The following is a 12703-nucleotide window of genomic DNA, read 5'->3' as shown; positions in this document are numbered from 1 at the left end:
CAAACTAAGCTTTGGTACACTATTCCAGCATCCCTTTTCCCGGACTCCTATAGCACCATATGCTTCAAGACACTAACATTCCATACCTACCTAGGGGTCGGGTACTACTTTACCTCCTTTCCTCGCCGTTTATTGTCCATATCCTGACAAGATCTATGAAAAGATAATATATCTCGACTTGTTCAACGTAGGGCTGTCGTGGCCTGATTGGTAACGTCTCTGACTCGTGTTTCCCAGTCGGGGGTTCGAGTCCCGCTCAGACTCGTTGGTGCCATTAGTGTCTGCAACCTTACCAAACCTCCCAACCTTAGCTCACAAGGTTGAGCTAAGGTTGGGAGGTTGGGGGGAGCCTATAGATCTATCTAATGAGTCATCAGCAGCCATTGCCTGGCCTTCCCTGGTCCTAGCTTGGTCACTGTCCCCTGGCCTCTGCCATTCATGAAAGGCCTTTAAACCTTTAAACAATGTTTGTTTGGAAATCAACGTCTGAAGTAGAAATGGTTGCGTGATATCCATCCTCTTTCAGGTTGTGGTGGCCTATTGGAAAAGTCCCTCCTCTATAGTTTCTTGTAGTCTCTGCAACCTCACTGTTCTTGTGAGCTAAGGGTTTGGGAAACCCTATGGGTCTACTTGTTGAGTCATCAGAAGCCATTGCCTGGCCTTTTCTGGTCCTAGCTTGGGTGGAGAGGGGGCTTGGACGCTAATCATTTGGATATATGGTCAGCGTCTAGGGTAGTGTCGTGCTACTGTATTGTCACTGTCCCTTGCCTTTGGCATTCATGAGCGACCTTTAAACTTTATACAGATTTCCCTGTTATGTCCTCGATTAAGAAGGAAAAACTTGATTTCAGATTGCACACTCAATAAAAAAAGAAGTTGCAATTCTTATTTACACAAGAAAACGAATGAAAGATATAAAGAAAGACAGACAGAAATGTTTCAAATATTTCACACCGTAATTGTAGTTGAATACTTATTCTGACCTGTATAAAAAATATAGATTGAGAATTGTATCTTCTTGTGTTAGCAGCTTCAATAACATAATAACGTCTCTCTCTCTCTCTCTCTCTCTCTCTCTCTCTCTCCCCTGACCTACCTTCAGAGATTTCTCCTCCTTCTCCATCTTAAATAAAAAACGTCCGGACCCCAAACGGATCAAACGCCTTCCGGCAACTCTCTCTCTCTCTCTCTCTCTCTCTCTCTCTCTCTCTCTCTCTCCTAACGGATCCAACGCCTTCCGGCAACTGAGTATTTAGAAAACCTCGAAATCTTCAGAGTTTCGGAAGCTTTAATCCGACTCTTACTTCCGGCGAAGAGCTCAAGGCGGAAGGATCAAGATTCTTCCTCTAAAGAAAAATGTTGTAAAAAGAATGATCGCTAAACTTAGGAAAGTTTATAAAATCCCATTTTATGAGTATAGAACAAATTCTTTCAAGACAGGTGTCCATGGGAAAAAGAAGTCAAATGCTTTTTTTTAAGGTAGGTGTCTCTTACTTACATAAATTGAATACTGTGTAGACATTTCTTTCGTTAAATTAAAATTAATACTTTGAAGACAGGTATTACTTGAATTATATATATATATATATATATATATACAGTACATATATATATATATATATATATATATAAACACATGCTTGTGTGTATGAGTGAGTGTATGTCTGGGTGTCTGTATGGGTAGTTTAAGAAACAGGATAAGTAAAAAAAAAAAAAGTTTTGAGAGCTCTTGATTTCGAAAGTAATAAATTTGTATAAACATTTTAATATTTGCGGATATATCTCAAGCTTTCCAATATATGTATAAGAATCATTACAAGAATCATATCATTTCAGATATAGTTTTTAGTTTTACGAATAAAAAAATGTTTATGATTTTCAAATTAAGTTCAAGTCCAATTGTATCAATAAATCTTCCATTTATCCATTTACTTTAATACCAAAGCTTTGGAACCCAATTCCTTCTTCTGTGTTTCCAGAATCCTATACTACCCAACGCTTCAAAAAAATAAGTCTATATTTTCTTCGGGGTCCTATCCAACTCTTTGCTCAATCTCCTGACCATTGGCTATAAAATAGACATTCTATTTCGACACCTGCATCTTCAGAAAACTCCCGTTTAGTGACATATGTTTGAAGGACAACGTCAGAATTAGAAATGGTTATTACATAAGCAATGAATTTGAATTTAAATATTTAGAAAACAGGCCAAATCATAGATGCATTTCTATTGAGGCCTTTTTATCGATATAAATTATTCTGTATTAAACTATGTGTATTTTAGGAAACTAAAAGTATGCAGCCATTACTTCATAGATGATGATTTTACCTAAATTGAAGAAGGTGCCAATAATCTCGGCTAAAACAGAGCTAAGAAAACATTTTAGAGAAAAAGATAGAGAAAAGGGAAGCAATATATAACCTATTTTGTTAGCCATTTCCTGCATGTCTTTTACATGCCGTATCCGTTTAAAAAGAAAAAAAAACCTAGAATTAATGGCAGTGTTCAGACATAGTTGCACATTGACTTTGATCACCCGTTTTCAAATTTGTCTTTATGACCTGGAAGAAGTGTTAGCCCCTCGGGAAGGAGAAAATGGATAACCTATTGGACATTTAGCAGAAATAATGCTTTTTTTTTCATGTTTAGGAGAGAGGGGGTGAGAGAGAGGGTGAGAGTGAGAGGAGAGACAGTGAAAGATGCTCTTTTAATATACTCTTTATATTCATTTTATTACTTATACTGATGGTCATAACGTAATCTTTAAAACTCAGGAACGTAGGAGCGCTTTTTTTTGGGGGGTGGGGGGGTGGGGGGAGTTTGAAAAGGCTCTGACGATGTTGTTTTGATGGGTTGATTTCAGGTCAAAGAACAGATTCTTTAAAACTCGGGGACGTCGGAGCGGGTTTTTTCGCGTGGGGGTGGGCTAAAGTTTGAAAAAGCTCTGACGGGGTGTCTGATGGGTTGATTTTTAGTCTAAGAACAGATTCCTCAATTCAACAGGTGTATGTACAGTGGACTTAAAATCAACTTATATCTCTCTTGATAGTTTGAATGGTATAATCGTCCATGCAGAAAATCCTTTGGCTTAGAGCATAGGTTCGAATGATTGCTCAGATAAAAGCATTTATCATTATTGAGTTTCTAGTGGATATACATTCCCAAGGGTAGAATTCGATATCAAATTCCATTGTGGTTGATATTAACATTGATTAAAAACACGAGTTTTGGTGATACACAATCAGAGTTTGTGTATATACATCCTTTTTTTAAATAAGTAACAAATACCCTTTAACATCGAATTCGCTCTGCCTTTGGATCTCAAACGCTTAGGGAAATTTCTTTAATGATAAAGATTTCTGCCAGGCCAAAGACTCGATCTTATAACCGATAGAAATAAGGATAAACATTTCATTGTTTAGATCACCCTAACCTTTATTCCCATTTCTATGGCTCATAGGATATTTGTGACTTATTTGAAAAACCTTTTTAACACTGAAAATAATTTCGATTAACTTTTCTTGATCTCCAACAACCTATCATCTTTAACCTTTCCATTGAATCAAATATATTAGAAAAGGTAAACCTTTCTTGTGATCTATTGGAAATAAATTAAACTGACTTTGATATCATTGCAGAAGAAACCGTTCCTTTGAAATAGACTTTTGTATAGAGCAAAACCTTAATTATACTCTAATTAATCTAGAAGACATTAAATAATGCCTAAAATTCCGTCTCTCCAAACTATCATCAACTTTATGGCCAGTACAAAATTCCTTAAAAACATCGCGATTAATATTCGCACTAACAAAAATAAATATTGACAAATAATTATCATATATCTTTAATAGCTTAATGCTACACCGATAATTCACCTATATAAATGAACATTCGCTCTTCTCGTTATAGTTATACACCGTCTCATTTGATTCATTTGCAAAGATCATCAGCATCCCTGTCTTCTAAGGTCTCTCTCTCTCTCTCTCACTCTCTCTCTCTCTCTCTCTCCTCTCTCTCTCTCTCTCTCTCTCTCTCTCTCAGCGATCTTACAGTCAGCTTTTTTTTATATTAATAATTGGCCTATAATTGACCTAGGAAGACCGTGGCCGTTACTATCAACGGAAAAAAATAAATGGTTTAGGGATTCTTTCAACCTATATTATTATTATTATTATTATTATTATTATTATTATTATTAAGCTAAAACCCTAGTTGGAAAATCAGGATGCTCTAAGCCCAGGGGCTCCAACAGGGGAAATAGCTCAATGAGGAAAGGAAACAAGGAAAAATTAAACATCTCGAGTAGAGTAAACTTAAAACAAATATCTCCTATATGAACTATAAAAACCTTAACAAAAGAAGAGGAAGAGAAATATGATAGAACAACGTGCCCGAGTGCACCTTCAAGCAGGAAACAGCGTTACTAACATGCATAAATTTCCTAAGGAAATGATGATAAGGTTTATTTTATAAATGATTTACACTCTGGAACGCCCTTATTAACAAACACAAATTCGCAGGTGGATGACGCAACACAGTCAGGCGTTGGCGAAGACACAGAAATGTGACCATTTTCATTTTCATTATCCGATTTGTCTATGTTGATTACGCTGAATTTAAGAACATTGAATTACACCAGAGTTATGCAACTTCTGACATATAACTATTACTCCTTAAATGATTGAATCTGTGATGAATAATGATATTCTCCATTCAAAGAAATTACATTTGGCAGCGTTATCCCAAACCCGTCCCACCAACTTTAACTATCCTGATGATTGTTATCTTGGTCACTTGTACAGAGAAATGACTTACTATTCATGTGTTCTGGGGAAGAAAGGAAATACTAAACACTTTCATAAGTAAATTCCGGTTGCTTCTGTTATCATATGGAAAGTTCGCTCTATTTTCTGATAAAAATATTCATTCCTAATAAGGAAACGATCGTTGGACAATTTACCAACTACCAATTCTCTAGCCTCTACCTTCCCACCATACTTTTTTGACACACGTGCTCGTAAAATATTTGTCTATATTAGTTGGTATAAGATGCCTCTGATGCCATCTATTGGCAGTAAAGTAAAACTCGTTACGGTGTAAGGGAGGGGGCTAGAGAGGGGTGCGTTATTATGCCTTTCGAAATGTAACAATATTATTATTCTACGTAGTTTTTACTAACGATACCAGTCAAACCATGAAACATATTCCTTATTTTTTTGTTTCATAAAAAGGTAATTGAAAATTAGGTCATATAATTGTGTAATCACTAGATTATCTCACCAATTTTAGTACATGTGGCATGCCTGGGAAGCTCCCTGACCCCCCCAATGTAATTGAACTAACGATTGTTTGCTGAGGAAATATTTCTGTGAGATTTATTGAGAAATTTGTAATTTCCTAAGAATTAAGTTGTGGCCAGACAAAAAGGAGCATCAATTTCACGTGCGTCTGTTTTATAGCAATTTTGTGCCCAAATAGAAACAGAAATGAAGTAATAAAAATTGTAATGAGTGGATGGTGGGGATAATTGGCAATTTAGTGCTCTCTGCTATGGCCATCTATTGGCCATGAAAATAATCATTGTGTAGAGCTCTTTAATCCTTGCATTCTGGAACCTTTCATGATATAATTTTTGTTTAATAATGCCTAAAAATAACCTACTTAATTTGACATTAATATAATTTATACCAGTCATACATATTTCTACCTAAGTATCAATTTATCACCCTTTTCCAATTGGATAGCATTATTAAGATGAATGGAACAAGGGACGTGGGCTGCCATCTTTTAACAAGAAGTAGAAACATTCGGATTCTATTCGAGAAGTGTAGATTACTGAAACATACTTTAATGGTATTTTTTTCTCCAATTAATACATTAAAAATTCATAATTCCAATAATACTATTTTTCTTTTGATTTTAGGCTCTAAGTTATGGTATGTATTTCAAAAATATATAGAGCACATCCCAATATTCTAAAAGCAGAGAATTAAAAATCCCAAATGTAATCAAAATATATTCATGTTTGCAGCAAATAAGTTGTTAACTAATCATAAGCCCAATTATAGATATCAATGCTCTATAGAGTGTGCCCTGTTACACATGCGAGGGGCGTAGTAGCGTTTTTTCGGATGGGGGATAATGTTGGAAAAGGCACTGACTGTGGGGGTCTCCCCTAGAGATCTTTTGCGAGGAAACGCCCATAGATGCGATTTTCTGGTATCTGACAACAGATTCTTGCAACAAAAAAACTATTTTTTTACGGTTTTATGTGACCGATTACAATAATGAAACATATGAGCGGTACCCAAAGTAACAGTTTAAGTAAAAAAGCAGTAAAAGGCATGAAAAAAGACAAAGCATAAGATGGCTTAACATATTGTTAAATAATAAATGGAGGATATTTCATAATTGTAAATCTCGGTGAACCTTACAACAATTGTTTGCAAGACTGCTCTATACGGTAACCTAGGAAAAAATTATCATTATATTATTTTGTAAAAAGAGAGACACAAAAGACCTTAAAAATTACCGCCCAGTAAGTTTAATCTCAGTAAAATATGAAATATTTAGAAAAAATCATATTTAGCAAAATGGAGAGAAAACCACATTATTCAACCAAGAGAGTAAGTAGGTTTTAGAAGCGGGTATTCAACAACAGACCATAAACATGCAATCGAGCAGCGAATGGAAAAATCAACGAAGTATAACAAACCACTATTTATGGCATCTGAAGTTTATGAGAAAGCTTTTGATTCTGTCAAAGCTTTAACAGTCATGAAAGTAATTCAACAACGAGGAATAGATGATATATATGTTAGAACACTTGAAGATATCTATATGGGCAATACAGCCATCCTAAAAATACATAGATTTAGTGAGAAAAATCCAATTGAGAAAAGGAGTTAGGCAAGGAGACCCTATCTCACCTAAATTATTTACCACGCGCCTAGATAAAGTCTTTAAGAATTTAGATTGAGAAAATGTACGAATTAACATTAATGGGAATACCTTAAGAACTCAAGACTTGCAGATGACTCAGATCTATTTAGTTAATTATGAAAGGGATTCCTAAATATGATAGAAGATTCGAATAGAGAAAGTAAATATGCAATGATGAAAATAAATTTGAAAAAACACAGATAACGTTCAACGAAAATACAGAGGCGACAAATAAGGTTAAGTTCATGAATATACGTACTTAGGACAGACAGTAAGTGTTGCTACGAGACATTAGACTGAAATTAAAAGATGGATAAGCATGGGATGAAAATCTGTTGGTAAACAGAAAGAATATTATGAAAAGTAAAATGCCACTCTCTCTCTCTCTCTCTCTCTCTCTCTCTCTCTCTCTCTCTCTCTCTCTCTCAAGTACATACTCAGAAATGTTCTCTCCACGTTGTAAAGCTAAAATACTCATTTCAAAAGACATAATCACTCTCTCTCTCTCTCTCTCTCTCTCTCTCTCTCTCTCTCTCTCTCTCTCTCTCTCTCTCACACACACACACACACACTTATACAGATATGTTCTCTCTACGTTGTAAAGCTAAAATACTTATTTCAAAATGCATAGGCCCCCTTAATAGATCTCTCTCTCTCTCTCTCTCTCTCTCTCTCTCTCTCTCTCTCTCTCTCTCTCTCTCTCTCTCTCGTATTCAACCCCATTTCCGTCACATTTCCAAGAAGCGCCCATGATAAATCTCTCCCGCGAGAGAACGCCCAAATTTTTTTTTTATTTCTACAAACGTGAAGAGATTACAATCATGGCTTACGTGAAACCGCTTACTGATATTAAAGCGAAAGTGTTCTTAGGACCAATCGCCGTTGTCAACAATTCTAACCTGCAACTTTCCCGCTTGGCAGAGGTTTTTTAAGAGTTGCTTAAGGTCATTTCTTTGTTTATTGTTGTGTAAAGAAGTGGATTTTATGATACCTTAATCTCACGCTTCACTGGCCTTCGCTTCATCGCTTCAATTACTCATAAACTTGAATATTCTTACATCCTCTGAATTTCCAAATTCTTACAGTCTCTTGTTATTTCTTTGTCTTATTATCACTGGTTTTCCAAAGGGACTTTTCTTTAAAGAAATTAATTTTTGCATTTTCTTATACGTCTGTCTCCGTTAGTAATTATTTGGCTGTTTGCAAATGTTTTCAAAAGCATGGCTTAACGCATTGAATAAAATTGCTTTGTGTGTTCACAATGATACCTTTTCTGATTGTCCTTCCCAACTCCAATTAAATACTAAATCAAAATACCCCTTATTTAATCCAGTATATAATCTCTCTCTCTCTCTCTCTCTCTCTCTCTCTCTCTCTCTCTCTCTCTCTCTCTCACACACACACACACACACACACACACACAAACACACACGCAGAAATGTTCTCTCCACGTTGTAAAGCTAAAATACTCATTTCAAAAAGCATAATCCCCTAGTCTCTCTCTCTCTCTCTCTCTCTCTCTCTCTCTCTCTCTCTCTCTCTCTCTCTCTCGAGAGAGAGAGAGAGAGAGAGAGAGAGAGAGAGAGAGAGAGCCATCTTGGACTTTGTCTGTCAACAAGCGCATTTTTGTGCTCTGAAAACTTTCTCGATTATTTAGGAGATACGAAGATCTACATCACCTAGAATTGACTGAAAGCTGTGGTAGTGCTTAGTGAACAGTGCTGTGACATTAGTGTGTTTACGAGTTTTTGAACTTAGACTTTATTTAGGATTAAAAATCTCGTTCACTTGGCCACACCACTACGTTCAAGTTTTTCCTAATCCGCGAATGCGCAGTGCAGTGTGTGTGACGTGGTTAGCCCCGTCATGGCAACGTTACTGTGCCAGACGAACGAAATCAGATACTGGCATTGTTAAAAACCAGTAGATAATGACTATGGAATTCTCGGGACCTGGTACTCTCGCTGATGTTGAGGAGGACCTTGCTCTAAGTGATGATAATGTTGAAGAGCATCTGCTTACCCAGGAACATTGGCCACGACTTGTCTCTACTAAATCTGATAAGTTGATCCCTGCTGGTGCAGCTCCTAGTCTCATGGACCATACCACTACCTCCAACAAACGATGTATGGAGCATGATTCAGATAGCAGTAATGAGCCATTATCCCCTGCTGCTAAAACTACAAAGTGTGATGCTTCTTCCTCTCAAAATAAAGTTCTAAATAGTTCCCTGCCTAGACCTACTATTCAGATTATACCTACCATGGCTACAAAAACTGTTCTCCCTGCCTTTGCTCCACGTTCTGAATACATAAAGCTCCTATTCAGAGAAAATCCGGGGGTTAATGTGAAGCTTCGCTGGCTATCAGAGGTTACCAAGATGTTCAGCCTCGATCGGGAATTGGCTGAAGTTAAAATGTCTGCGGTCACTTCTCGATTTGTATACATTTCGAGGCATCGCCTGGATATCATAAATAGGGTCAAGGGTGGTGAGGTTCTGTCACTTGTGTTAGATGTTCAGGATGCTGTAGACAGACCCCGTAAGTTCCCTACATATCTCATCACTCGATATCCTGTGGATGTAGACCCTTCATTAGCTAAGGAACTGACAGGGGTGCACACTGTACGTCGTTTCCTACAGGATGGGAAGTCCATCAATCGTATTGTCATTACTTGGAGCCACCCAGATCCACCCCCGCCTTTTGTTAACTTCTCCTTCCTCCCTTGTCTACCATCATGTGAATTACGCAGAATGCCAGACGAAAAGCCATGGTGTTTCAAATGCTGGGGTATCGGTCACATCTCACGATACTGTGCTGCCCCTGAAAAGTGTGCATTTTGTGCTGCTGAGCATGACAGTCGGACCTGCCCTCATCGGCCCCCTGTACCACCCACAGTGGTTGACAGTTCTTCAGCATCAACATCAACCCCATTACCTCTACCTACACCGGACTCCTCGCATTGGAAATGCCCGAGATGTAATGAGCCTGGAGTCAATGTGTGGCATGGTTGTACCAGGCGTTCAGGCTCTGCATCGAACCAGCTTATTGCACAACAGCTTCCAGTGCCATCAATCAAACCCACTGTTACTGCCTCCTCACAAGTGACTACACTTCGTAATGCTGTAGATGTCCTCAAGTCTCGATGTGACTCCCTTACATCACGTTTTGAAGCCATTGAATCTCGTTTAGAGAGCATGGATACTCGCATTGACAGTCTCGTAACCTCCTTTGACAATCTAACTTCTAAATTTGCTACTAATGATAACACACTACAATCTCTTGTTGAAGCTCAGCAGGTTGTTATCACATCAGTTACTACACTAACTGAGAAACTTGACTCACTTGCTACACATCTTGAGAGTGTTACTAATCCCCATACAGGACCTTTGCCACGGGATACACCACCAATGCATACCCGTGTCACCACTGCCTCTTCATCTAGTCGCCGTTCTTCCAAGGGACATGTTCGATAACCAAGTGAAGCTTAATATCATCTCGTGGAATGCCTGTGGTATTACAAACTGGGCAAAACTTTCTGCACTTAAGGGAATTGTACATAGTCACCACCCAGATGTTATTCTAATTCAGGAAGCTTTTGTTGGTAATGCTCAGCCAAGGGAAAAAGCTCCCTCGCTCACTGGCTATGTGTCCTACGTCCATTTAGTAAGACATGGTCTCATCACCTATATACGCACTTCAATTCAGCATAGACTTCTCCCAAACTCTGAGGATGAAGATACAACATTCCAGTTATTTGAGATTACTGTTGGCGGAGGCACCATACGACTGTGCAATGTATATGCAGCACCAGGTAGGATAAATACAGCCAAGCTTCCAGCCCCAACCCTTCGTGGTATGGTTTACATGGGAGATTTTAATGCTCGTCATCCAGACTTGGGAGATCTTGCTGGCACTGTGAACCGCAACGGGAACCTACTTCTAGGATATATTCGTCGAAATCAACTGACCCGTTGGGACACTGGTGGTTCTACGCATGCACGAGGTGGTACTTTGGATCACATCTTGACCTGTGGACTCGTACCTTCCCTAGTCAATTGTGTAACGGTTCCTACGCTCTTCTCTGATCACATTGGTCTTAGCATCCAATATTCCCTTCCCGCTACACCTACTCCAATACACAATCGCACTTGCATCACAATTCCGCCTAAGTACCAGCCTACGTACATTTCATATATGACTAACCTTCGACCTACATTTGACCTCCACTGTCCGGAGAAACTTTACTCCTTACTTGTTAGTACCACACATGCTTTCCACACACAATATATCAGAAAGCCTCATAACAGGCATCGTGTTAGTGCTATGACACTGGATAATCGAATTTCTCAGGCAGAAAAGAAGGCGATGGATGATGGCCTTGCCTTTATGAGACAACCAAATCCTGAGACTCTGCACCAGTATCAACTATCGAGAGATGATCTAGTTGCTCTACAGCAATGTGTACAAACAGATTCCTGGCACAAATTAACAGACAGCATCAACCATCAAACAAGCATTGGTTCCATGTGGCACCTCATCAACAGGATTGTGAAGAAGAAACCCCCAAGTGTCCTCCACCACAGCCCTGCTCAGTATGCACAGGACCTTATTGATGAGTGGTCAGCACAGTCACGAACCATCAACCTTCCAGCTCATATACAAGACTCTCTCTCTTCACAAAAAAACCATCGTGCCTTACGTCTCAGTTCCGCCTTACTGAGCAGTGATGAAGAGGATGATGTACCCATAACTAAGGAAGAGCTACGACGTGCCTTAGCAAGGACTAAGAAGTCAGCTCCTGGTGATGATGGCATCACCTATGCAGTCCTTTGCACACTCATTAAAATACCTGGCAACCCTCTCCTCCGGCTCTACAACCTCTGCCTCTGCTTGGGATATGTGCCCCTAGCATGGACTCATAGTACAATTGTACCCGTTCCCAAGCCTAGCACTGACAAATTTCGTCCTATCTCCCTCACCTCCTGTTTCTGCAAAGTATTTGAACGTATTCTCCTCTCACGCCTTATGTTCCGGCTGCAAGATAAGCTTTCGTCTAGAATATACGGCTTCCTACCCCAAAGAGGAACACATCATTGTCTCATGGAGCTCTACACTCGTCTCTCCCCAACCAGTGTTGTAGCCTTCATTGATTTGAAAGGTACATTTGACGTCGCAAATAGAGACATTATTTTAGACCAGCTTATTGATTTTGGAATCAAGGGAAACCTTTTGAGGTGGATACGTGGATATCTTCGAAATAGAGTCTCTCGTGTGCTGTTTAAGGGAGCATTGAGCACTGCAAAGGAACTTGAACTTGGTACTCCACAAGGGGGAGTACTTAGTCCATTTTTATTTAATATCCTCCTACATCGCCTTCTTTCCTTACTTCCTGATACTGATAACGCAACCATCACTTGCTACGCAGACGATATTTGCATTCATTCAACCTCTCTGGATCACTTGCAACGCTTCCTTTCTTCCTTCTACGAATCAGCATCCTCCTGTGGTCTTATCATCTCCCCAGGAAAAAGTAGAATCTTCTCCCCAAGGCCAGCAAGGAATCTACCAGAATTTACTGTGGGGAACAATGTTGTACCTTTATGCACACAATATATTTACTTGGGAGCGCCAGTGCGAATTACACCATCCATTCCAGCGAGACAGAGAGTACATCCCATTGTTCAAGATCTGCTGGCCCGGTTACAGCGACGCCTGACTCCTCTCAAGTGGCTTACTAATTATTCTGCAGGAGTATCTA

General features: G+C 38.9%; 1 protein-coding gene across 1 annotated transcript; it reads left to right on the top strand.

Moving 5' to 3' along the window:
* Positions 1-9530: 9530 nt before the first annotated feature.
* LOC137652061 (uncharacterized) lies at positions 9531-10894 on the top strand. The gene has a single exon (XM_068385267.1). The coding sequence runs from the start codon at positions 9696-9698 to the stop codon at positions 10416-10418; it is 723 nt and encodes a 240-aa protein (XP_068241368.1). The 5' UTR covers positions 9531-9695; the 3' UTR covers positions 10419-10894.
* Positions 10895-12703: the final 1809 nt, after the last annotated feature.

Source organism: Palaemon carinicauda, chromosome 13, assembly GCF_036898095.1.
Source record: "Palaemon carinicauda isolate YSFRI2023 chromosome 13, ASM3689809v2, whole genome shotgun sequence".
Lineage (NCBI taxonomy): Eukaryota > Metazoa > Arthropoda > Malacostraca > Decapoda > Palaemonidae > Palaemon > Palaemon carinicauda.
Note: the sequence above shows the minus strand (reverse complement) of the source record. Positions and strands in the feature narration are given on the sequence as shown.

Bases quoted from the DNA above. Each gene is read 5' to 3' on its own strand.
- LOC137652061 (XM_068385267.1), top strand. From the start codon at position 9,696: ATGCCAGACGAAAAGCCATGGTGTTTCAAATGCTGGGGTATCGGTCAC.